At 34.9% G+C, this 27,413-nt stretch overlaps 1 protein-coding gene across 24 annotated transcripts in view; it reads left to right on the top strand.

Moving 5' to 3' along the window:
- The window catches only part of RIMS1 (regulating synaptic membrane exocytosis 1), a 306,557-nt gene that overhangs the window by 174,770 nt on the left and 104,374 nt on the right, over positions 1-27,413 (top strand). For 14 of the 24 annotated variants that reach the window (XR_011681892.1, XM_071444890.1, XM_071444970.1 and 11 more), the window contains 12 exons: positions 4,444-4,511; positions 5,267-5,377; positions 7,320-7,419; positions 8,875-8,998; positions 14,939-14,985; positions 16,020-16,132; positions 17,176-17,306; positions 17,628-17,799; positions 17,929-18,085; positions 19,150-19,221; positions 25,259-25,418; positions 25,909-26,034. Coding sequence is in view for 23 of the 24 variants with exons in the window: in XM_071444890.1 (XP_071300991.1) it covers positions 4,444-4,511; positions 5,267-5,377; positions 7,320-7,419; positions 8,875-8,998; positions 14,939-14,985; positions 16,020-16,132; positions 17,176-17,306; positions 17,628-17,799; positions 17,929-18,085; positions 19,150-19,221; positions 25,259-25,418; positions 25,909-26,034 (1,381 nt within the window). In the remaining variant the exon portion in view is untranslated. The remainder of the gene's footprint in view (positions 1-4,443; positions 4,512-5,266; positions 5,378-7,319; positions 7,420-8,874; positions 8,999-14,938; positions 14,986-16,019; positions 16,133-17,175; positions 17,307-17,627; positions 17,800-17,928; positions 18,086-19,149; positions 19,222-25,258; positions 25,419-25,908; positions 26,035-27,413) is intronic. The other 10 variants (XM_071444977.1, XM_071444896.1, XM_071444939.1 and 7 more) reach the window with 2 other exon arrangements.

Here is a 27,413-nt window from a genome sequence, read left to right as displayed (position 1 = left end):
TCGTTGCCTTCTACAATGAGGTTACAGCAAAAAGGAAGAGTGACATCAACTACCTGGACTTGTGCAAGGAATTTGACACTGTCTCATATATGGCATCCTTGCCTCTAAACTAGAGAGAGGTGGATTAGATCAGATCAATGGACCCCCAGTACAGACTGGGTGGAGAATGGATTGAGAGCCCTGAGGAGAAGGACTTGGAGGTGCTGGTGAATGGAAAGCTCAATGTGAGCTGGCAGCTTGTAGCATGGAAAGCCAGATACATTCTGGACTGCCTCAAAAGCATCATAGCCAGCAGGTTGAGGGAGGTGATTCTGTCCCCCTGCTCCACTGTGGTGAGATATCACATGGAGTGCTGCAGCCAGGTATGGGCTCCTGGCATATGCAGGACATGGACCTGCTGGAGTGAGTCCAGAGAAGGCTGTGAAGATGGTCAGAGGATGGAAATATGTCTCCTATGAGGACAGGCTGATAGAGTTGGGGTTGTTCATCCTGAAGAAGAGGAGGCTCTGGCGAGACCTTCTAGTAGCTCTTCGCTACCTAAAGGAGGACTACAACAAACTGCAGAAGGACTTTTTACAAGCAATTGTAGTGATGGGACACAGGAGAATGGCTTCAAACTGAAAAAGAACATATTTAGATAAGATCTTGACTGTGAATGTGGTGAGGTGCTGGAACAGGTTGCCCAGAGAGGTTGTGGATGCCCCTTCCCTGGCAGTGTTCAAAGCCAGGTTGGATGGGGCTAGGAGCAACCTGGTCTAGTGGAAGGTGTGGTTGGAATGATCTAAATGATCTTTAAGATCTTTTCCAACCCAAGCCATTCTGTGATTCTATGGATTAGAGAGATGTAGTCTGTCTATTCAGTTTGCAGAGTAATTTTAGATTTAGCCTCTGAAAAATATTTGTCTAAGTTTCTTAGTTATCTGATGGAACTGCTGTATTAAGATACATGCTAATATGGTTAGATAATGGTTAATTAAGTGCCAAACATGGGCTGACTGACTCTTATCATTAGATTCTGCTTCTTGTCTTAAGTAGCTCCTGCAAATCCAGCACACAGGGATTTGAGTAAATCACTGAAGCACATTCTTTGCTGATTATCAGTAGTCTCTGAGTATAGTCTGAATGGATTTGGGAAAACATCTTGGGGTATTTTATCCCTAGTATTCAAGACTGTTCGGAAATTAGCATGGCTGTTCATACACAAGTACAGACCCTCTCATATTTTGTGCTTGTTTTGGCTTTGTGACAGGGACAAGGCTGCTTTTTCCAGAACTTCTCAGCTTTTCAGGATCTCACTTGAAATCACAGTACCCCAGCATTAGCTCGTGGTATGGAGAGTGCTACTGAAGACAAAGTATTTTCGAGAAAATGGATTTTTGGTGGTATGAGTTAGCTTTCCCTTTATTTTGAAAGCACACATATTGCAGATGTAAAAACAGTGAGAATTTATTAAGAGTTTTACTCCCCATCTTGAATTTTGATGGAAGGCTGCTAAAGACTTGTGGAAAAATCTCAACACATTTGTGTCTTGTAAATTATTATTGCATCCGTGTGCGTCCAAGAGTAAAGTAATTGAGCGGCAGCGTCTTAATAGGAAAAGCATTTCCTTGCTCTTAGGATACAACTTTTGAATTATTCCCTTAGGAAATAAGGTTTTACAAGTATTTACAAATACCCTGCTTTACTCAGTTGGTCTTAAGGAAATCAAACATTAAAACTACAAATGCATTTTTAATAATATGTTTTAGAAATACATCAGTAATGTACAAAAAATAATGATATAGTATACGTGTATTTTCATGGGGGCTTATTATTTTTAAGTTGTTAATGTTTTTAAAGAATGGTTTAAAAAGTATTTAAAAGCAGTTTAAGCCTATAAAGCAATTATTTGCTCCTTATAAAAGTAGCTTTTTCCTCTCTTTAATGTCTTAAATTTTTCTTATTTTACTAGTTATTTTTAATTACTTTTACCAATGGAGAGTGTTCTCTGTGTGTAGGGATTTTTGTTTTCAGTTTTGGTGGGGTTTTTTTGGAGAAAACCTGAAATTTTGAAGCTATGCTCTTAGTTAGTTTTTGCATGTTATTTACCTATTCCTGGATATCTATAATGCTGCTGTAGTGAAGGTATTTTTGCAATTAAACAAAAAGTGAGTTCTGGAGTATGGCAGTGCAAGCATGGCATAAATAGGCATTAGGCAAAGAAGCAGCAATGGCATAGGATGACCAAGGAGAAATTATTTCTAAGATATGATAGAGTACTGAACTGCAGATCAGTGTTGTTGACATAAAATATTTTTAATGCCCATTTGGGGACTTTTTTCATTTGTGTCTTAACTTTTATGTTCTATTTGATGAGTGTTTACGAATACATTAACTGACATTTTCCATTGTATAATCTTTTTTATAGTTGTAAATTGCCCCAGACATTTGTGTGCCAGTGGTCTGTATCATACTGAATTTTAATGGAAATCTTAAAATTGAGTGATTCTTGCAGCTTTTAAAGTATTCACCAAATGGTAGACTTACTACTTTCAGTGACATTCAGTCAAAATGTTTGATTTGATAGCTACCTTTATAGCTTCTGAGCATATCTTTCATGTTCCAGCTCAGCAGAGCTGCATTTGCAGTGCAGATCCTGCTCTCAGCTTTTGAGAGCAGAGGGTGAGAGAATTAGCATTGTGGCCAGCTTCTGCAGACAGAAGTGGGGAAAGGGACAGACACCTAAAGGTTTAGATGTGGGAAGGAGGGTGCAGGAATGTAACTTAGCATCAAAGGATTTGAGTTTAAAGAGGGATTAAAATACAGAACCTTAAGAAAGGACACTAAAGCCAGAAGCAGACGGATACCAGAAAATAATGTGCAGGGAAGAAAAGGCAGCAGAGGGTAGGTAGATGGTGAGAATAGGAAAATCAGCAGGTTAGACAAGGCAGAAGATGTATGAGAGGATCTTACTAGAGCAGGGACTTGGTGGAGAAGGATGCTAGGTGCATTAATTAAGTGGTCATGGATCTGCAGTAACCAGGAGGAAGACCAGCAAGGAAACTAAGAGCAAGAAGCTGAATCTAGGAAGGAAGAGGGGAAAATAAAGCAGGGAACAATGAGGGTGAGAAGAAATGTGTTTGAGGACTTGGATACATTCATCTGCATCTTGGAGCTGACATTTATTCCCTCCAAGACAACAAAGTGTGTTGTGTTTGGCATGTGGCAGGTCAGCCCACACGGGAGACTGTTGATTTTTGGTATTACCATTGAGTGTATTACTGAAACTTGGGGAGCTCTGTACCATAGTTTTGAGCTTACTGCCAGCACTGCAGGTGTCAGTGTAGTTTGTAGGTTTGTTGTTCTTGTAATTTTGAAGTTTATAAAGGCACAAGGAAGAATCCTAAAAATAAAACTGAAAGATCTTTAATGTGATTTAATGTGTTTTCCAAACCTGCAGAACTACAGAGCCAATGAAACCACAAACTGCCTCATGCAGTTATGCATATGATAGTAATATGCTGTTTAAAAATAAACTTGGGCATATGATCATGCAGATGATAAGCTATTAAAGGTAGTATGAGTTATAGAGAATGTTGCAACTTGTATTTCATAATTGGCATCTAAGTATTTGTAGAGAAAGAATAAAAAAATCTCTGCATGTAAAGGTATATTCTTCTCCCTTGCATGCTTTGTTTGGGCTTCTATTAGATCACTACTCTTACTAGAACACAGGCATCTAACTGTAGTGTTACAGAGATCTGTTTTACGAAAGTAAGATATTGAAGATACGTGTCCAAAAGTGCCCTCTTTGTCCTGATAGGCTGATGGCTTCCAGACCACTGTAATTCATGGTGTTTTTCTTGAGTTACACAGCATATAAGTTTGTCCCAAGTGAAAGAGAAGATTGCAGCCTCGTACCTGCTGTTGGTACTATTTGCTGTATTTGTGTGGCTGTTCCCTCTGGCACTCTATTTCCTGCTCCTGTGCCTCTCCCTCTGTACAGTACCTGTTGTCACAACATTGACCTCTGCAGATTCTAGAGTCTGGCTGGCTGTTCTGTCCTTAACTATAGCTAAGAGCCCATTTTGTGGAGTATTCCCTCTCGTGTCATCATTAGCTGTAGTCCTGTGTGTTTATTATGGAGATGGTGGGGAGGAGGAGGGCTGTGAATGTGATGCTTTGGGGTCCTTTCTTGGACTGAGCAAAGGTAAAAATAGACAGTGTGCACAACCAATTCTAAGGTGCAATTCTTGAAAAAGCAGAGATCCAAATAAACGCATTATTTAATATTAATACACTATATTGTTTTCAAATTGACATATTGATTTGAATAATAAAAAGAGTTTTGTATTTGCTTCATCAAACAATTGCATTTTAAAATTCATGCATGCAATAGTAATAATTCATACATCTTTCTCTGTTTGAGAGATTACACATTTCTTTCTATTCATATTCTTCCAGGTGACTTGGATTACTACTGGCTGGATCCTGCCACGTGGCACAGCAGGGAGACGTCCCCTATTAGTTCGGTAAGAAATAGAAAAATAGGGATTCATAAGTATAAGTTAAAATGTTTGCTTTATTATTTCAGTTCAGCATAGATATTTGACTGTAAAAAAATATTATACACAAATCATATGAAAATTTGTTTAAGACTACGAAGGAAATCGAAATCAGAAAAAAGTTTTATTGAAATGCATATTTATAAAATTGCCTGAATTTTAACCTGACTTTAATCTCTTTAATAGACATGGCACTTAATTTCACCATGAACACCAAAAAAAAAATCAGTTGTGAATGTGATGCTGCTCTGGCAAAGATTAGTGATTTTTTTTAAGACTTGGAGTTGGAAAGCATAATTTTGAATTTATTGTTTAATGAACCCTCATTTGGTAGACCTGCATGATGTGTGTTATTCTAAAGAACAGAATTTTGGCATGGGCTTTTCAGAGCCGTGTAATTTAAAAAGAAATATTTAATTTTATTATCTAAGATGTGTTTAAAATGTTTAATTGTATTGAAATTTGAACTGAATTATAGTTCTATCTGTAGACTTAATGCAGACATTTTCTTACAAGAGGCATAAATGTTTAATGTAGCCAGAGTCCAACAGATATACTCATAGAAAACTCAGGTGCACTATGTAACACATCTGAAGGATGTTTGTGTCAACTGTAACATCATGATACAGTCATTTTATTGGTTTATACATGTGCAGTTAAATACTGGAGGATGTTCACACTTTTTAAATTCCAGTTCAATGTAATTGCTTGTTTTTTAACAGCATCCCGTAACGTGGCAGCCTTCCAAAGAGGGAGATCGCTTAATTGGGCGTGTTATTCTTAACAAGAGAACAACCATGCCTAAAGAATCAGGTGCATTACTGGGGCTAAAAGTAAGTATTACATTATTTATGTGCTAAATGAAAATAACTTCCACTGACCTTAGACGTACACGTGTAACGTATTAAATCAGAGGACTCTCAAATCATACGGTCTTTTGACCAAAAATGTATTCCTCTCTTTTCCTAAATTTTGAAAGTTATACAGATAAATTATGAATATAAATACATTTACTTCTTCTATACAGTCTTCAATTGTCCATGACAAAGGGGCTGAACCATTTTGATTAAAAAGGGTATGTTTATTCAGCTTCCTGTCTACAAGATAAATAACTACACATGACCATGCATTAATGGAGTCCTGCATTTTCTAGCTCTGCTGTTTGCAATTTAGTCAAGAAATTAATTTTATAATCAACATACATAAATGTAATCTGGATGCAAATGTGTACAAGGTCAATGTTTAAAAGTCACACAACCATTTGAAAACAGAAATTTTGTAGAAAGAATCCAAATATTTACACAAAAATCTTCTTAAATCATAGAAGATGTTATATTAAATTTAATTCTAGTTAGTCTAGCACCCCAAAATTGAGATATTGGCAACACTGTCCAATTGATTTAAATCCCTAATTTACATTTTTAGCAGACTTTTAGGTTCATGTGCCTAAATTGCCAGAACACTTAAAAAAGGTTTTTTTCTGAAGCTAGTAGCAGTTCAAGCATTTTTCTCTCTCTGTATATTTTTAAATCTATGAAGTAACAATGAGGACTGATAGCATTTAATTTGGGTGTCCTTCCCTCTTCACTGAGAAGAACAGAAAGAATGCAAGATCTGAAATATTCCCACCTTGAAGTGTGATAGTCTGGCATGGTAATACAAAAGATGAAAACAGCTTTACTCTACTAAATGTTTATTAGTCTATAGCACAAAGCTCATATTTGCTGTCAGCAAATGATTCTGTTTCACTATGTGAGAAAAAAAGGTTGGGCCAAGTAGGAAATGCAGATTGCAGAGTTGTAAATTGGTGAGTTTCTCTTTGAAACTCTGAGTTTCAGCTGTACATAATATGAACTAAGGCCCTCGCTATAAATTTCACACACTGTCATGTGACAATATTGTTGGCAGATGGGCTTCTGGATACTTTTTTGGTATTAAAGCTCCTGCTAGTTATTGTGATTGCAACGTGAGGAACTAATCCCTAATAAACCAACATTCTACTGTTTCTTTTTATTATAAAACTCCTCTGGGAGATTTCTGATGAAAAAAAATACAACCAAACCCCTCAACTGACTGGAGAAAGATAGTTAAAGAGATAACTTGTCTTGCAAATCAGAAAGACTACATTTTCTTTATGTTTTATTTAAAATCTGTCTTCTTGACAGCACTTGGATTTTTTTCTGATGTTCATGATCTCTGTATCCTGTAGTCATCTTCAAAAACAGATCTCTTCAGTTTCAGTTTCTCTTCTGTTCTGGAAAAGCCAAAAGCTGCTGGTTTGTCCTGTCATGTTCTTGGATGAGAGCGCCTATGTTTTCACATCGTCAATATTCTCGTGAACTCCTTGCCCATATTTAATAGTAGTGTATTTGCTAAGTTTTCAATTGATGTACCAATTTTGGGATTTCATACACTTGAAATGATGTGCACTTGCAATTTAAATTTGAGTACATGATGGACAATTATTTGTAAAAATGCATTTGCCTGGTTATTTATTAAGAAGTGTTCTTTCTGCAACAAATGCAGGCATTTAGCAAACTGCATGAGATTGATTAGTCAAATACAGTAAAAGGAATAGAAATCTTATTCATCCTGTGTCAGCTTTACATCTTTTTGTCTTTAAGCCTCTCTAAAACCCAAATTGACAATAGGTTTGCCTATGAACATTTCAGGTGAAATTTAAAAAATATTGTGAAAACTGGTTCGTCTAAATATTTGTGCTTTATGTGACATCTGGTTGGTGGCTGGGGGACTCACAAATTTATGATTAACTAGGTTGTTGGAGGAAAAATGACAGAATTAGGACGACTCGGTGCCTTCATTACCAAAGTGAAGAAAGGTAGCTTGGCTGATGTGGTGGGGCATCTCAGAGCAGGTAAATCAATCAGTTGCATATAAAATATACTGTCTTTTAGTAATGGCCTATTGCATGCAACCTTTAATTTATACAAACATTTGTCATGTGTTTTGGTAATTTTTTTAAAATACAGAACAATACTGTAACATTATTATGAAATGCCATGGTTGCCTACATTTCTATTTTGTTATGAATAACAATTGCTTGGATGTATGAGCAAAAAAAAAAGACACTCCTGAGCAATGCTGGTAAGAGGACTGAGTGACACTGGTAAATTTTTGTTTGCTAGCTCAGGAGCTGCTTATTACACTCCACAGAAGCAATGCAAACATTTTTTGTTTAACTGATTGTGGCAAACAAAATTCAGATCACTGAAGGATGACACACATCATACACAGTGGATTTTATTAGTGTTATTTGCAGTGTTAACTGTTACAAATGAAAATGGAAAAGAAGCCAAAAAATGGTCCTAAAATATTTCATTTCTATTAGATGTATCTATTGCACTTACAAATAAATGGCTGTGCTAATGGTACTTTTCCAGCTTCTAAATGAAGTGAGAATTATGCACAGCATTTGGCTTTCATAGTCACTTCTTAATGGTTTGTATTTTTACTATAGCTCTAAGCAACTACTTTCCAAATGTTGTCATAGCAAACCAAAGTACCTATGTAGTGTCTTAAGAACCCAGAAGCTCCAATGCCAATGTGGATGGCTTCAGGATAATTGTGTGAAGCAGAGAGTAATAAAGAACTAGAAAGGATGATGAATCTCTAACAATATTCTACTTTTTTGGCATTTTTAGTTTTTTCTTTCTTACCAAATCAGCAGTTGTTTATAGATTTTAAATGCAGATTATAATTATAGGAAATAAATTTGTCTCCACTAATCTTAAACCATTTGGGCTGAAATCCTAATTTTCTATTTCTGGTCTAGTTTTTTTTTTGGTTTTTTTTTTTTTGTTTTTTTTTTTTTTGTTTTTTTTTGTTTTTTTTGTTTTTTTTTTTTTTTTTAATGGAAGCTATTTTTAATTTCTGAAACTAGTTTTAGAGGCAAAATTATTTCCCAGAAAAATATATTGTTTTGCACGTTTCCAGTGAGTGAAAGTCTGTTCATCCAATTGCATAGGACCAGAGCATACAAAAAAGGCATCGATGAGTCCTTGCAATTAGAAAAAACACTTTTTTTCTTTATAAAAAACATCCAAAATTTGGGTAGTTGATAAAAATTTGAGTAATTGTACATAAATTTTAATAATTGCAAATATGAAGTCTTGCATGAGGAACAGAACATCCTTGTCCAAGTGTAAGCACTGGGAGCCAGCCAGCTAAAAAGCACCTTGGCAGGAAAATGTCTGAAGGTTTCAGTACAGCTCTGTCATGATTTTAAATTATTTTTGTGTTACTTGAAAATATAGATTTCATTCTTTGTAAAAGAATATGAAAGTGAGATAAACTTCTTTTTAAATTCAAGGGGATGAAGTTCTAGAATGGAATGGTAAACCCTTGCCTGGAGCTACAAATGAAGAAGTTTACAACATTATTTTAGAATCAAAATCAGAACCTCAAGTTGAAATCATTGTTTCCAGGCCTATTGGGTAAGGCTAAAGACTTACTTCTTTAGCATGGTTATTAGTTCTGTTAATAGGAATCTTAAAAGGGATTATTTTTTATTAGTAATGGGATACAAATCTCCTTCTGTTACTGACATTCTGTATAGTCTGTTTTCTTCACTACCATTTACAGTCTTGTGCCTTTGCAGTGACATATAACCATAAATATTGTCTTCTGTGTGGTCAACGTACTATTAAAGACTTTTGCCAAGTGGCAAAGGAAAATTGGTGGATTAGGTACACCTGTGCATGACAAACTTTTTGTTTTCAGGCTTTCAGCCTACGGGATCAGAATAACTTATAAAGGTCTTCATGAGTAGAGGGAAGCGTTGCAGGATTCTACTAAGCCAGTGCTAGTAGGATTTTAAACAGACCTTCTTTTAAAAGCTAAAAAAGGAAACAGAAAACTCCTAATTGAAAAGACTGTATTTACCCTTGAATTTTTGTTGTCAAAGTCAAACATGGAAGCAAAAGATTCAATCAAAAATTAGCATAAATGTGTTATGTTTATAATTTCTATTTTTTTTATTATGAACCCAGGTTCGGAGTTTTGTGACAACAATCCTTCTATTCTCAGTTTCCTGAATACACCTTAGAAGGAAAATAATATCTGTTCAAATTGATAAAACTGGGGGGATTGGCCCTGCATTAGTGATAGTAGTTTTAGTGATATCAGGAATGTTTTGAGCTAGGTCTTACAAAATGGAATATGAATAATTTATTGTAAATTCACATTTACCTTGCAAAATAGAGTCATGTGATTTACAATAAGAAGTGATTGTTTTGGATTTGCTATTTTCATCTTAATTATAATTTTTGCTTGTCTCAAATACGATACTTTTTCAGTTTTAGAAACAAAGAACTATTTATTTTCTTTCTGACTAAAATATCCTTTTATGTTTTGATTATTAATTCTGTCTGTGCCATGTGAGTGTAGCTATATTTTGCTAATAAATTCTGTCTTTTTAATGGCAATCTCTATTAAAAGTACTTAAAAAATTGATATTAATAGGTAATTCCACCTATCAGTTTGACTTTCTAATGGAAAATGAAAGTCTGATGCAATAATAGTGGCTGTTAAATGCTATAATTATCATCCAGCTGAAGACTCTGGGGAAGTAGAAGCTTTATTTTACTTTTTTTTGAAATAAATTGGTGATATTCTTGAAAGAAAGCTGCAAATTCATTTGTACAGCTTTGTTATTAAAAATAACATGCCTTAAGGAGATTTTAGGAAGTCTAGTTTTTATATTTAAATCAGCTAAAAAAGGAATATGTTGATACTGGACATGACTTGAATTCCACATCTCAATTGAAGAAAACATGGAAATGGATTTGTACAACTGTAGAACTGATGTAAAAGGAGAGAGCTAGATTAGCATTTTAAACAATGGACTTTAAACATATTTATTTCTGTCAATATTGCACATGTGTGCTCTTAAACTTCTAAGATAACTTCGGTAATAAACCAAATATATTCTTTTAGTTTACAAATTTGATATCAGTTTAGAGAAATTAAGTACAAGGTGACTGCATTCCAGTGCCACATTCCTAAAGAAAAACTGAAAAAATACACTTTTTTGAAGTTTGTTCAAAATCAAAGAATGTTCATGAATCTGAACAGTGGATTTTGTGTTAGAATAGTGCATCCAGAAATAGTACCAATAAAATGTAAAGTTTTCCTTTGGATGACCCATACATGTTTTTTCAATATGTAGTCAGAAATAGATCACATTAGATTTTGCTTTTGTTTTGAGATAAATGGAGTCTTGGCATGGAGGTTTTTTTGCATAATAGAACAACATTTTTCTTGTAGAGTTATGTCTCTATAGATTTTTAATTTTTTTTCTTTTGCTTGAGGGTCGGGTTGTTTTTTGGGGTCTTTATGAGAACAAATAAATATCCCTAGAGCACAGAATTTTAAAATTTAAAGACAGATCCTTTCTATCCTCTAGTAATGAGTCAAAGTCCAGTTGTTTTATGTCAGATGGGGGTTTACCTGTCTGTCATCTGAAAATAACCAAAAGTTTCGGACATTGTAGAACAGAAAAAATCCTAATAGTAGTTATTAAAAGAAAGAGAATGCTGCACAGAATTTTCTTTTTTCCCTTTTTTTCTTTTTTCTTAATAATTAGGATCTATGTAAATTGTCTTGCATAATGGAAAATTATTTGCTTGATTAATAGATTGCTTTGATTTTGTCCCTAGCTCCACTTTGTCTCGTTTTCCAAACTGTGTGATGGTTTCAAATTCATGACAGGGATTTTTATTTCATCCCATCCAACACATCTAGTATGCCAAAGTTTGGTGGGTACTTTTAGGTGCTGACTAAGCAAAATTGAAGTTGCTTGATACAGCATTAAGTGATAATCCATTACAGCAAAAAATTCTTGTGAGGGAATAAGTTCCCGAAAGGCCTGAAAATGGTATTTCATCTACATAATTTAAGTGTTTTCATCTCTCAGTATTAATAATGCAAATAATGTACCAGCACTTTTAATGGTCTTGATTTAAAAATGCCTAGCATATTAGGTCTAAAAAGCCCAAATATGACACAGTTTGCCTTAAGTGAATAATGGAAGGACTGTAAGTCCACAAATTAGACTGCCCACAAATTAGATTGCCAGTTACAAAACTGCGGTCTAAACAATTTGTTCAGTCTTGTAAATTTGGATTTCTCTGTCTGCCAGCAAATGTAATTTTAAGTAATGGATAATTGTAGGATGTTTATTAGAGAAAAATGTGAAGCACATAACACTATTAGCAGCTAAAGGCATAACAACTATAAACAGTATAACCGCAATTGTACCGTGGAAACTCCATAGAAACTAATTGACACTAATTCTAATGGCTGCAACACAAGGTAGATAAGAAACCTATAAAAAGTAGAATTAATGGGTTGGCTATCTCAATATGAGGGGAAGAATTACCTATGAATATGCATACAATGTGAGAGGTGGTTAACATAGGACAGTACAGAAAATCCTCTGGCAGTATACTTCTCGGAGAAGAAGCGTGGCACGGTAACGACTCACTGTCTCTTGTGTGCTCTATGGGATAGTGCAGGTAAAACAAATGTTTTTTCATTTGTCTCTGTTTTCTTTGTCAGATGCTAGCTATCTTTGCTTAGATTTCCGCAGGTAATGCTGCCAAAACTGTTGTTTCTGTGATATGATTCAGTTCCTCTGTGCAGGGTTGGTTACTGTGGTCTAGGTCCTGGCAAGGAGGTTGAACCTCCATCATGAACCAGGCAGTGCTGAGCTGCAGAGAGCTGCTCAATTAGTGCAAACTGCAGATTGATCTACAGGTTCTGATGGCAGGGAATGGTTTTGGGAATAGCAGGATGAGCACTGGCGAGAGGTACTCAGAAGCTCTTTAGAAGCTCTCTGGGGCGTAGAATATGATACATCTGAGCATTTCTAGAACATCTACATTTCTAGAACAACCTAAAAAGTGTGGGTTACAACCCACTTTGTTCTTCTTCAGTGAGCAACTTTGCCTATATGCCTTGAAGAAATTATAACTGTTCCTGTGCAAAATAGTGATTCTCACAAACCATATATCTGCACAGAGTAGTTTCAGCCTAAGGCACAGTTTTGTTTAATCTACATAGTCATCGAGGCATGAAAGAATCAGACTTAAGATAATAATATGTAATATCATGTAAGACCACACAAGGTAGGGATAGAAAGACAAAGTTTGAAGTTGGCAGGTCTTTACTGGAGGTAAAGAGCTGCCTACTACTTTTCTCAAGTTCGTATTGCTCCAAAAGGGGAGTAAAATTTTGTTACTGTATTAGATAAGCAGTTGTGCAACTTTTAACTTCATTTTTCTTTGACTGGTCTAGTTTTGAATATTTTAAGTAATGAGCTACTATTTTTTCTAAAGAGCTTTTTTGTAAATCATATATCAGAATATTTTCTGCAGTACAAAATTAAAAGCAGGCGAGATAAGACTAGTTTTCTCACATGAGAAGTTTTAGATTATAGTTTCCTTTTAGAATATTCATTCTCTAATTAAAATGCCAACATTTAATCCTCTTTTAAACTGTGTGGATTTTTTTCTCGTGTTGATTTATTATTAATTTTTTCTGTATTGGTTGTAATAGTGTGACAGTGCCTTAGCAGAAATATGAATCAGTTATTAAGTTGTTATTAATGTGTAATTAATATTTGAAGTTTATTTTTAGCCTTTTTTTCCTACTGTATTGTTGACAATACAAGAAAAAAATCCAAACAGAATTAGTTTTAGTGTCTTTAATCACACCAGGACTATAGAACTTGACACTGTGGCTGGCACTTTCCATTTTGAAAGTCCTTGCACATGTGAACCTTTCTTTAGACATCCTAAAAGTGATGTTATTGCAAACAGTGCTGTACTGCAGATGGGAGTGTTCATATTCTAGCACGAGAAAATATTGCAAACTTAACATTGTACTAAACACAAAATCTGTTTGATTATGGTAAGTAAATACTTCAGACTGATGAGAAATGCCCTGGAAAGTCTGACCTGAAAAAGAGAAAATGTTAAGAGGAAGAAGAGTACATAGCAGCCCTGCTGTGCATCAGGTTGTTAATCTGTTCATATGTTTGTAGTGTAGTACTGTGCCATGTCAAGAATTACTAGTTCAGCTATAATTCCATGAGTTTGATGAAACCACGTTATTCCTGACTCATGAAGTCAAGACAAGCACATTCTTGTTTAGTGATCTGAGGTTTAAGTTGATTTGAGACATTAATGCAGAGCTGAAGTAGTCTATTTTAACCACAGGCACCACAAGTTTAAATTGCAGGACATGAAAAGGGACTTTAAGGCTCAGTGATTGGGCACTGTTGCATTTTTTTTCTAATACCAGTGTCTGTTTCTTTTTCATAAGTGACTTTATATAAACATAGGAGTCTTAGTTTTATTGAGTTCCAGGTCAGAAAGATTTCTGTGTTTCACTGAGCAGACTGCCTGAATACCTTTAAAATTCTCAACTATAGACTTAAAATCTTGTAACTGTTCTTCAGAAATGTTATTGCAGTTCCAGTTTTGGATTAGTCTGTGTGGATGAAAATACATTCAAATAATTCACTGAAGAGTTTTGTTTCCATTTCCCTGCTCTGCTGCTTTGTTAAGATATGTGCAATACTAGATGATTTTTGCTCTTGTAATGTATTTTCAATGACAGCTGAGAATAGAAAGAGCCAGGAACTAGCATCATCCAGATTTTGGTGGAAGAATAAATTTATTGATGAGAAAACACTGATAGATGTGTGTGGATTTAATCAGTTTATCTTACTTATATCTGTATATGTGTTGGATATGTATGTGTTGAAAAATGTCCATACCCAGTTTTAATACAGTTTCATTTTCTTTTATCCTTTGGAGAAATGCATTATTCACTTGTTTGTTTAACATTGCTTATAATCTTTGTTTTCCTTTTTTATTATTGTAAGACATTTTCATCAGTTTCATTCTCTGAACGCCTTGAGACGTTTATATAAAAATTACTAGTGAGTTAATCTTTGTCTTATCTTTTTGATTTTTGTTCCTCCAAAAAATAGTTGAACAACCATAGCTGTACTTCCTTCTGGCAAAGGAAGTATATCTATGTACTGCATATTTTTCTCTTCCTAAAATTTCTCTTTCTTTATTGTTCCAGTTGTAAAATATCTTGTAATCCATCCACAATGTTAACATTGTTATATCTGCTAGTTCCTTATTGTTATATCTGCTAGTTCCTTAACCTGAACGTGGTTTGTGTTAGTGTGATTTTCATGAATGATAGTAGAAAGTATGTCTTCAAATATTTCCTCTTTCTTTCCTTGTAAACTGTTAGAACAGAAACAAATCCATGTTATTAGAACACTGTCCCAGCAATGTATTTGTCACAGCCAAAGGTTGTCTCTGTTGTTTCTAATTGCTGTGTTCATATTTTAGTGATATTCCACGGATTCCCGAGACTTCCCACCCCCCATTAGAGTCTAGTGAGTACACGCCTTGTTCTTTTCTTTAAGCGTGATCTTGTACCCAGCAAAACTATTTCAGCTATGAAATTTCTGAAAAATGATCTGTGGAAATTGCATTGGCTCTGAGGTTTTTGCGTGACAAAATTCAATGGGTTTTGGCCTTGTGTGTTAAATTTGAAGCAATATGGATTTTATTAAGCATACACAGATTTCAAATGCTAGCAGAATTATATTTTTTCATTATGTATCTTGTGTTGTTACTACCAAAATAATAATTTGCGTCACCTAACATAAGAAAGAAAACAGGTATAAGGTACAAATGGTGTCAGGATTTCACCTCCTGCACCAATCAGAGTAAGTCCAGAGTTCTTGTTTCTCTTTTATTTTTTTTAACAAGATAACCTTGGTTATGTGAATTTTTTGTTCATACTTCAAAAGACTGGTATTCTTTTTAAGTATTCCATTTGAATGTTTTCAGTCAGAGTATTTGAGGGCCATGGCTCCCAGTCTTCTCCCATCTGAGCCTTTCCTGAGATGCAACTAGAAACCTTCCCTGGAACAGGGAAGGTGTGATCACTTGTCACAAGCTCATATCATTAGTGAGGGCTCTGTTTCATTGGGGAGAACTGAGGATGTCCAGCCATTGCTGAAATATCCTCCATGCCAGATTCATGTCCTGCATGTCTTCCTATTAAAATTTCAGAGGCTACTGGGAATATAGTCCATACAACAGACGTGGTGTATTCATCAAAGACTTAGGATCGTAGAATCAGAGTACTTTGTCTGGGGAGGGAGATGTGTAATACAGTCAGAGAACAGTATTTTATTTAAAACACTTGCTATAGTTTATCAAAGATGTATGAGGAACACTCTTATTATATGGGTTTTTTTAATAAACCAAAAAATGACAGGTTTAATCTGGGATGTAGGGGTAAAAAAACAGTCTTTTCACTCTATTTTCTAAATCAATTTTATACAATTCAAAGAAAAAGCAGTTCATAAGTTATCCAAATTTTGGATGGTAATTTCATGTTTTTCTCATGTGGTTTTAGGTTCAAGTTCTTTTGAATCTCAGAAGATGGAAAGGCCTTCTATTTCTGTTATATCTCCGACTAGCCCTGGAGCCCTACGGGATGCACCTCAGGTCCTACCAGGGCAGCTTTCTGTGAGCATGTTTTGTTTTTCTTGGGTGTTTAATGGAAATCTATGAAGTGCTGGTCCTTCAGCCCTGCACATTCCCAGGGCCTGTTGGGAGGCCAAGAGAAATGTTCAGTGTTGGTAAAGATTAACATTTTTCAAAAGTTTTTTGATAGCCTCTGGATGCACTAACAAGACCTGACTGTAATCATAGCAGACATAAGAAATTGTTGTCTTAATACACCAAAGAGTGCAGGAATTTACATTGAGAAGAGCCCATAAAAGTGCCTTGAAACTTGTCATTTTGTAGCTTCTGCACTGAAAATAGTGACTTTGCTGTACATGTCCAGTATCCAGTACTCTGCAGATTCAAGCATAGTATCACTGTTTTCTTTATGGGAGCATTTAAAGGCCTGTATATTTGTTAAGCATTACACTATTCAGTAATGCATTTTAATTTTGATACATCTTGGAACTTTCTTGTAATACTAATTGAAGTCCTGCTTATCAAATATACTGTCAGTACTTAAACTTTGTTTTCCACATTTCTAATGTTTTTATATTGATCGTATTACTTCAGGAGTATTCAGCAGGCTTAAAAATTTCCTAACATTACGATTCTCTTAAGAAATTATGTAGCTCTATATTATTGTTTCCATAAACACTTTTGAAAATGTCACAAATCTGAGTAGATAGATTTCAGCTATACCTTGAGATTAGATGCAGGCAGAGTTTTCTATTTAATGTAGCTTTTAAGGTGCAGAGCTAAGACCTGCTGGTTTAGGTGCACTTACAGTTCTAAGATTATGCAATGAGTACAATAAACAATGGGAGTATAATCAGGCACCATAATTTTATTCTGCTGTGATAAGTATAAAAGTCTTGGTATATACCATCATCTTTTCCATCTAAACTAATAAAATATTAAGGGAACTTAAATGAAATATATCTCATTGTCTCTGGGGAAAAAAACAACAGTTACTTTTACAGTGTGGTTATTTTTGATGCAATCTGAAAATTCTGTTTCTTCTCCATTTTCAGTAATGTTTTCTGGTAACTTGATTCCTGTAGGTTAAACTCTGGTATGACAAAGTGGGACATCAGTTAATAGTAAACGTTCTACAGGCAACAGATTTGCCAACAAGAGTAGATGGGCGCCCCAGAAATCCCTATGTAAAAATGTATTTTCTTCCAGACAGAAGGTAACAGTATTCCAGTTCATAAAATTATGTTTTAATTTACCATGTATTGAATCAGCTTTTAATGAATGCTTATGAAGAACTCCTTTTTACAATTTTTTATAGCTAGATTATTTATAACAAAAAATTACACTTGAATCATACAAGTCAGTATCAATTTAACTTTTTAGTCTTTTTTAAGAATGTGATCCACTGTGCAGAAAATGCTTTCTTCATTTAGGCAATATTGCCTAAGAGAAAATGAAAACAGTTACATGCTGATGAGTATATGATATTTTCTGATTTATCTCTATGAATAATTTACAAAAAATACTTATGTTTCAGTGATAAAAGTAAAAGAAGGACCAAAACAGTAAAGAAAAGTCTAGAGCCAAAATGGAATCAAACTTTTCTCTACTCACATGTACATCGTAGAGATTTTAGAGAACGAATGCTTGAAATCACAGTATGGGATCAGCCAAGAGTACAAGAAGAAGAGAGTGAATTTCTTGGAGAGGTGATGCATGCAATCACATTTCTTCTGAGTTCATTGTTTGGTTTTGAGTAGATTTGCATATGTATTTTGTGTGTGTGTTTCTCTGTGTGCCTTCGAAGTAAAATTGAAACCTGATGATTTTTCTGCTAGATTCTTATAGAGCTGGAGACAGCACTTTTAGATGATGAACCACATTGGTATAAGCTACAGACACATGATGAATCTTCACTACCTCTGCCTCAGCCATCACCATTCATGCCAAGAAGACATGTTCATGGTGGAGAGAGCACTAGCAAAAAATTACAAAGTAGGTCCAAATTCCATTAAGGTCTCTTAAATTTTAAATTAGAAGTGATGGATATGGTGTAATGGTACTTAAATTCCAAGTAAAATAAAAAAGATACTATTTCCTAGTCCTTAAAAGTAATGAAAATTTGTGGCAGGAACACAATTTAAATTATGACATTTTTACATGTCAGCCTTACAACTGTGACGTATAACGTTCAAGTGTGTGAAACCTGCTAGAATTGATTTGGCTTTCATTAGCAAAAAAAATTTTTATGCTCATTAAAGTGTACTTTTGCAGAAAAGAGAAATTTTATTAATGTATTTTGGAGGTACAGTTATTTTCATGAGTCTGATTTCAGGTTTGTATCAGGCACGTTAAAAGGAGATATTTCAAAGGAGATATTGTAGTTTCTCTGTTCATTTAAACTAAGATTTACTTAGAAATATGAAAGATGTAGGGCATTATTTTAAAATGCATTTCCAAGCTATTTTTCTGATTTTTCTAAAACATGGAAGTCATTCACTCCAGACTATGCATAGAAAATAGTTGTACATTCAGGAATGAACTATAAGTATGTGTTACTGCTGTAATTGCTGCATAGATGCCCAAACTCAGGGTATGTATAGAGAGAGAAAATGAAAGGTTAGTTTTTGTGAGATATTTGAGCTCTTCTAAAGGCTGGCAGTGCTGTTTCCTCTTCCTCTCTCTCACCATATGTTGCCTCATCCCCTTTCCTGTTTAGGAAGCTGATTCAGCATATTCACTGAAGTAGCACAAAAGTGGTTTTTTTTCCTTTACTTGAGTTTTGCTTTTGGAGGCTTACAAAGATAATCTATCCTAGTGGAGGATTACTGAGGACTTGAGAGGAAGAGAAAGGGAAAGGAGGCTGCAGCAGCTGTAAGATGTTAAATTGGCTCAGCTGTCTTCTGAAGCATCAGTTAGTCACTGCAGTTGAGTTCTCCTTCTCTATTGTTTTGACTTAAAATCATCTTTTGGTTTCATTATTTTGTTGAATGAACATATTTTTACATATTATAACATGACCAGATGTTCAGGTATTTGTTTACCTTACTGTTGTGCAGGATCTCGGCCAATCAGTGATAGTGACATCTCAGATTTTGATGTTGATGATGGTATTGGAGTTGTTCCTCCAGGTGCGTGGATGAACAGCATGGTCCTGCTTTCTTCTTCTTTTTTGCTTGTCTGGATTTTTATTTCTTTATAATATTTTGGAATATTGAGGATACTGGTTTTAGAGAGTGCATTGTGGGAAAAAACAGTTTTCCTGATTATTCCATAGTACCTGTCCCATACCTGGTAAATGAAAAGTTTCTACTATTCATTCATTTATATTTATTTTGCATATCACTCTTCATATGGGGCCCACTGGTTTGTTCAAATTGATTAATTTCTTACTGTGTAATGCTCCAAGCATTATTTAAAATGCAAATTAAATGTAAAAGACTCCCACATTTTAAAATAATTAAGATTTCAGTTTTTATTGAAAGCATTTTTTAAATTATTTTGCTTTTTGCTTTAAACTTAGATTTAATGCAGTCTTCCATGGACTTTGTTGATAATGCATGGCTATAGATTAAGATGCATGCAGCATGGCTATATTTTTTATAGTTTTCATAAGCTTTCATGAACTATCATTACCCTAAATGTTCATAAATATTTACTTGTAGAGACTGTCATGGTTTGACTTTTAGTTCAGCATTTCTACTCACTGAAAATCTTGAGGATTATCTTGGATACCACATGCTTCTAGTTCTCATTCACTGTTGCCACAAGTCAGATAAATGTTTCCCAATTGTTCCAAGCTAGCTGGAGAGTCGCTATGTCATTGCCAGCACTAAATCAGTTTTTCTGTGGATCTTCCTGATGAAAACAACTGAATTAAATAGTGGTGTGTTTAAAATAATCTCACAGTTTATTTATCCACGATATAACTGTGCAAATAAACCACATATCTTATAAATGCTCTATCATCTTGATATTAGCTGAGACAAATTATCCTTCCTTTGATGTTGATAGGGTTCTTTTCTTATTTTATATACTTTGCACCTCAGTCCCTAAGAAAGAAATTCATTTATGTATGCCTAATTATGATATTTGATATTTTTACATCAGCAGAGAGAGTGAGCATTCAAAATTAAATATAAATAAAAGGCTCTTAAATATTTCTCATGGCTTTTTTTTTTTTTTTGAGGGTTTTTTTTTTTGTAGTTGAAAATGGAGATACTGGTATTTCTTTGTAGACTTACTTGTGTTTAAAGTTTAAGTACATTCTATTAAGAACTGGGGCTTTTTTTCCACTGCCAGTCCTTTCATGCATCTAGTTGAAATAAATAATTTTCCACCTGTCAGGAAGCATTCAAAGTTGTCCAGCTGCATGTATTGGACTTTGTTCACTGGGCCAGCATTTGAGAAACTGAGTCTTATTGACATTTCTTTGGACTTCAGGCTCAGGTGTGCCTTTGAGGAATGCACAGATCTAAACTTTCTCAGCAATCGCTGTAGAATATAGCAGGATTTAATTTTTAAAACTGGATTTTCAATTATCTGAGAGTCTCCAAGTTAAAAATTGAAGGGCATAGTGAGGAAGCTCCTTCTGAAGTCCACCCAATCAGAAACATTCTGCTAGCTCACTTGACCAAACACACATTGGTCCATTTTGAGTTTAATTGGCACATTTGTTTGGCAGTTCTAAGTGGAGTTCAGCTGTTCGTGATTCCTATGGGAAGTGGATATGCATGTAAGTGTGTGGGATTTGTTGGATATACAACCTGAGTTCTTTAAAGGGAGTTAGACTTTAGGCACAGGGACAAAGAAAATTTGAGTCATCTGCCACAAAGCTATGAAAGCCTAGACAATGTATGAAAATGTGTTTTGCAAAAAGACCTGAAAAAATTTTCCAGTCCCGATGTCTGTCAAATTATTTGAGAACCTTAGGCACAGATTCACAAATGTGACTGGAGATCAAGTTCATATATATTCACTTCTGCCCTCCTGTCCAACCTTCTTAACTTGCCTCATTGCTAAATTGTTAAGCCTTTGGACTGCTCCCTTCGTTTGCACAGAATGAGTACTGCAGTGTCTTCTCCCTAAAATAAACTCCTTTGTTAAAACTAAGCTCCATGCAAGTTCCTTGTTTTTCTGCAGGGTCTTTACCCCTGCCCTCCCCCTGCCCTTCAGTACCATGGTTCTCAACAGAGTGCAGCCCAGCTCTTGTCTGGTTCAGATTTCTCACACATTCTCTTGCACAGCATGCATGTGGGAAGGAAGAGAAAATATCCATATTTCCCTTTAATGTAATGTGGTGGTGCCCCATTTTGGAATAGCCTTTATTGGCTTCAACCAGATTAGTCTAGTTTTAAGATATCCTTCTCAAGGGAAGTAAGAACATTAAAATTGAGTTAACAACACTTGACACATAAGAAAATATTTCCCTTTGAAGACTTGTCCAAGCTGTAGGCTGCCAGCTTCTCCAGGAGAATCCTGGGGAAACAGTGTACAAGATTTTAATAATTTAGAGTAAACAGCATCCACAGCCAGAGTGACCTTGTCATAGAAGATCAGGTTAGTCAGGCAGAATCTTCCTGAAAGTTATTAATTTTCTTTTTATTTCCTGAAGCATTGAGAGAAAAAAAGGAAGTTACTTAGCCCCCTTAATATCTCAAGATTTTCAAAAAGGTTATTGCTCATTTTCTAATAAATAAACACATGACTACAAAATGTAAAACCACAAAATTTCACTTCATCTCCATGCAAGCTAAAAACATGAAGGAAAATAGTTTTGCTAATTTAACTAACCTTGAAAATTCATAAAACTATAATTTCAAATGTTTTATCAATTGCTAAGGTAAATGTAGTATTAGAATTTAGTAATAACAAAGAAAACTATTTTCCTAGAAGTTTCAGCAGCTGCAAATAATAACTTCTTGTCAGTGGAAGATTGTTACATTAAAAATAGTACTACTTTAATAAATTCCAAAATATTTTAAGAAAAGTATTTTTCCCTTGTTATATCACTAATTACTGAATCTTATCTTTCATGTAATTAGACCATCCTCATTTATTAGTAGTACCTTGCAGTGATATACATCTCCTTTTTTAATCAGCTCTTAGATATGTTCATAAAAGTTTATATCAAAAGCTGAAAGCAATTTGAAGGTCAGGTTTAACAAAAATGATTTCGACAGGGTTTTTGTGGTATGCTGACATCCGTCTACACGAAGAAAATATTCTTTTAAGTCTCTCAACCTCTACATATATGAGAGATGCTCAAGTCTCTTAAGTAAGTTTGTGATCCTGAGCTGTTCTTACACCAGTCACTCTGTGTCTGTATTGTACTGGCCAGCCCAGTACTTCATAAGGGTCAGTGAAAGTTTTGATAAAATCTGAACATGTTTTCAGACCAATCTATTTAACCAAGCCTTAGTAACTTCCTTAATTAAAAACAAAACAAAAAAGCGCTGATATACAGTTGGCAATGTCCCCAGTTGTATTTTTAACAAGCTGCATTGTTTATTCTGTGGGTAACTCTTCAGAGCAGTTGATTTTTCTGTCACCTGTAACCTGTATAAATGTATTTGCCTTCCTCCTGTAGCAGCAGGGTGACATCAATACACTATCTTTTCCTTGTCTGTATTGTCTTTAAGAAAAAATAATATAATTCAGGTATCAAACATTTGCTAGATCCATTTTCATCATCCATCCTGCATTCATTTCCTGTCACACCTGACAGTTTCCCATGAGCAACTGAGAAACTTCTGCATAAATTACCATCAGCTTGGTTGCTGCTATCCTGCTGGTCCATGCAAAATTTTTCTCTGCTCACCCTGAAGAGCACAGAGCGTTTGTATTTGAAGATATGAGGAAATGTTACTGTTGCTGTCACTGTCATGGTCACTGAAGGTATGGGTGTGATGTGACCAGTTTGACAATTCTTGAATTAATACTTGGGATAAGTATGAATTACTGTCTCTGTTCTGTCAGCTTTGTGTGCACACACTGCATAAATTTCAGGTATTGTTCCTGAGATAGCTTGGCTGTGCAACGTATATAACATAAAATCATCTTTCTATACTAGACTTCTACAGGAGAATCCTATGTGCAGTTTTTTAGGGAGACCAGAAATATATTTTAAATTTAAATCTATATTTCATTTTCTAAACTTATGTTGTATGTGTTTTAGTAGAATTGCTTAAAGATTGAAAAGATGTTTAGGATTTCTTTGGTTTTAGTGTTTAATACATGTAAACTGCTCTTCCTACTGATAGAGATGACAGGATTTTTTCTAACACAAGCTTATTTGGAAAATTAATTATCTTTTTGCAAATACAGCTTAGATTTAGTTATCCAGGAAAAGGGAACACATCCACCTTTTGTTATATATTTTCTTCCTCTCACAAAAGACCTAGACAATTTCTGCAGCAATCCTGGGTCATGAATCTCCATTGAAGTCCTGGGGGAGTCCCCCTTTTGCTTCACAATCTGCACCCAATCCTTGTCCTGAGATCAGGGAGATCCTCATGTTTCTTTGTAATTTTATTACAGAACTCTGAAACACTTTTTTGGCAGGTAAGGTACTCCAGCAACACAACATACCAAAACCTGCAGAACACTGGAGTCCTACTTTGTTAAAAGGTTGACAAACCCCAGTAGATAGTTTCATGCATGTTGTCAATTTTTAGAGGCCATTAGGGTGCATTGGTAAACTCTTACACATTTGGGGAAAAAAGTGTGAATGCTGCTTTGATGTTTGTGGCCAGGGTTGAAACCTGCAGCTAAAGAGGTTATGAAATGTCATTGAATGCATGATCAAGCCTCATGCAGACTCTGCATACAGGGCACACTTTTAAAAGAGGGACTGTTTGTAATTTTGTAGAAGACCAGAGAAGAGCTAGAAGAATTATACAAATAATATAAAATATGAAAAAAAACCCCAAAGTTAAAACCCTGTAGTGAGATCCATAAGAAGTGCAATTTATTTAATTTATTGAATTTCTCCAATTGACAATTGGGTGACAAAATCATAGCCTTTTCCTGCATGAAAAGAGGATTTCTGATAGAAGCTGGTTTTTTTTTAGCTGAACAAAATCACACATTACAGTAACTTTAATTCTAGACAAATTCAGAGAAGAAAAACTATAATTTGGATAACTAAGCAAGAATTTGTAAAGTGATTAAAGGATGATTTAAGGGATGACTTTCTGTATCATTAAGGGATTTTCTGTCAAGGGATTCTTGTAATCTCATTTAAATGTCTAGAAATGAGCAAGTGAAGTCTGAGCAGATCTCCTTAGGTTCTTTTGGAAAATTAACAGGTACCTTTTGAAAGCTGTTATCTTATTAAGCTTTATTGTCTGTTTTAGGAAGGGAGTCAAATGTATAACAAAGCTAAGAGTGTGCTACATAGAAAAAGTCACAACAATGTTGAAATATTGAAAATGTGCTAACATTCCACTGGGTTTTTTTAATCCTATTTAAAAATACTATGTCAATTTTTTTTGCTTAATCACAATATTTGGAAAAAAATATTCTGCACAGTATGCAACACCCAATATTCAGCACAATATACTCTAGATCCTAATAGTTTTTTTAAGTAGGTGTCTTTGGCCAAGTTCATTAGGAGAATATCTCTAATGGAAATAAGAGGCAGAAAGATGCTTTATATATAAGCAGCCCTGTGTGAGTCAATGCTGTTGTAGGCACTGACAGTCACATAGATTATCAATCTTTATGGAATGCTGTTTACTTTAATAGCAAACTTGCCATTCAGATAAGATCAATTGTCATAGTAATGTCTTTGATTTTTTTTTTTCTTGGCAGTAAGTAACTACTTTTAACCATTTTTTAGTTGAGGCAAACCTGATCTGTTTAGGTTCCTTTCAAATATTTTTTTATATACACAAAATACCCAAAATATTCTTCCCCAAGTAAGAAAACTGCTCCACATCTTCCAGTACATCAAGAAGTCTCATTTTTTCAGTCTCTGTACGTGTAGACATTTAAAGGTAATGCTAGTGATTTATTCTGCATGATACATCGGGATGTACAACAGCTGAGTGACGACCTGAAAGTTGTGTAAGCGTTTGGATACGTGCTCCTGGAAGTCTAGTCATCTGAATTTTTTCTAAAGCCAGACCATTAGTTTCTAATTGCCTTTTGTTACCCTCTTGCCAGTAGGTTATAGGTCTAGTACTAGAGAAAGCAAATCCACAACGCTAACTGTGCCAGAGCAGCAGAGAACAACAACGCATCATCGTTCACGTTCCGTGTCTCCTCACCGTGGTGACGATCAGGGCAGGCCCCGTTCACGTTTACCAAATGTGCCATTACAGAGGTAGGCACCTCCAGTGAAACTCAACGTGCTTTCATGTTTGTATAATTGTTTATGTCATTGTTAACTTTTCTCTTGTTCAGGAATTTTTCACAATTTTAAAGCTTGGTTTTTCTATCTTAATTTATTAGTGCAGTATTTGAACTTGATATATGCTTTCATTATTCACTCAAGAGCAGTCATGGGATGAATCATAAATTCGTAAGACTTACCTCTTTTTACTCATATCTTCTCTGTGATTCATCATCTGTGTACCATAACTAATACATAGGTTTGGAAATTTTTTCAATCAGTGGCAGAATCTTCTTTGAAGCTACTTAAGAATATTTGTAGGATAATAGTGGCATGTATAAATTGCATAATTTTTAATGGCATTCTTTCAGAAATCATGGATTAATAATTTATGATTAAAGAATTTCTTCAACCAGCTTGTACTGTGATCCATTGTTATTAATGAGAAAACAAGATTATCATACATACTTCTGCTTTTCAGGAGTTTAGATGAAATTCATCAGATGAGAAGATCACGTTCTCCAACTAGACACCATGATGCCTCCAGAACTCCAGTTGATTACAGATCCAGAGAGATGGATAGTCAGTATTTGTCTGATCAAGAAAGGTACATTGTCAGCCTGAACATGGATAAAAGTTTAGAAATGTTGTCAGTTTGCCTAATTTTCAAGTTTTCATTAGAAATGTGACTAATACAATGGGGAAGGGAGAGAATTCATCCTAACTGATGGGTCTAGTGCCGCTGTTAAATTGTCTATAGCCTTTCTTCTGGTAAAACTGTGTACTGGGTTGACAGTAATTGCAGGTATCTAGACAAATGATTCTTGTCTCTCTTTCCTAGATATTCTACTGCTTTTTCCCAAATGAAGCCCAGAGATTTTTGCTAGAAAGCCATGCATCTTCATGTATGCTCTAGGCCTTCCTGTAATACCAGAATTTACCAGTTGTGCTGGTAAATGCCAGACATTAACTCCTCCTAGCTGGGAGGTGGAGGCATGCTAATTTGAATTCATATGCTTATAAATTTTGGACACCTATGGGTACAGTCTCCCAGCATCTTATGTAACATTCTGGTGAACTTTGTACATTACCCAGGCATAGTAAGGATAGTTGCAGTACTAGTTGTAGGGTGCAAAAATTTCCAGTCTTAGATGTGTGACACAAACACATCTCTCCCTGTCATGGAGTGTCTACACTCAAAGAAGGCTTGGCCTCCCCTTGTAAGCACTGTTTTCAGGTATTCTGATAAAATGGAAGAAATTAGAATTTCTTTTTAGTTTAGACCTGCAAAAAAAGCTTAGAAAGCTATTTCAGCTCAGCAGTTGTGAAAAATAATGATGACAGTCAGATTATCAATCTTTATGGGATGTTGTTTACTTTAAAATATCGTATAGCTAGACTTTAGTAGCAAACTTACCATTCAGATAGGATCAAATGTCATAGTAATGTCTTTGATTTTTTTTTTCTTGGCAGTAAGTAACTACTTTTAGAACTAAGTGTAACAGAATCTTTCCCTATAATCCAGTAATTTCCATATGGAACATACATTTCATAGTGACATGAAAAGACGTAAACATTAAACCATAAAAATCTCTGGAAATCTTTGGCCAGATTTGAAGCAATACAAAGACTGAATAACAGATGACTCTTGCAGTTCAGCTAGTTCAGTTTTGTATATGATCTTGCCTGTTTTACCTTTGTAGTATGGTAACATAGGTGTGGGAACTATTGAGTAATATGGTACATTTAAAAATTCAAATAGGCAAGAAGTGTGTACAGAATTGACTAAGTTGGATTTTTGCACTGAATTTTCTTTCAGAGGTGAATTAAAATTGTTTTTAAGTATAGTAGTCAGATTTATAGTTAGGCTAATTCAAGTAATGTCCACTTGTTGCAGTTTTTTTCTGGTTTTTTTTTGGGGGGGGCAGTGATATATTCAAAAGACTTCTGAAGAGATTGCATTGATTTGTTATTAATCAGATTGGA

Source organism: Agelaius tricolor, unplaced genomic scaffold, assembly GCF_023055355.1.
Source record: "Agelaius tricolor isolate 1412-34295 unplaced genomic scaffold, bAgeTri1.0.p SCAF_1, whole genome shotgun sequence".
NCBI classification, from domain to species: Eukaryota; Metazoa; Chordata; class Aves; order Passeriformes; family Icteridae; genus Agelaius; species Agelaius tricolor.
The sequence above is the reverse complement of the archived record's forward strand: the minus strand, read 5'-3'. Positions and strand labels throughout refer to the sequence as shown.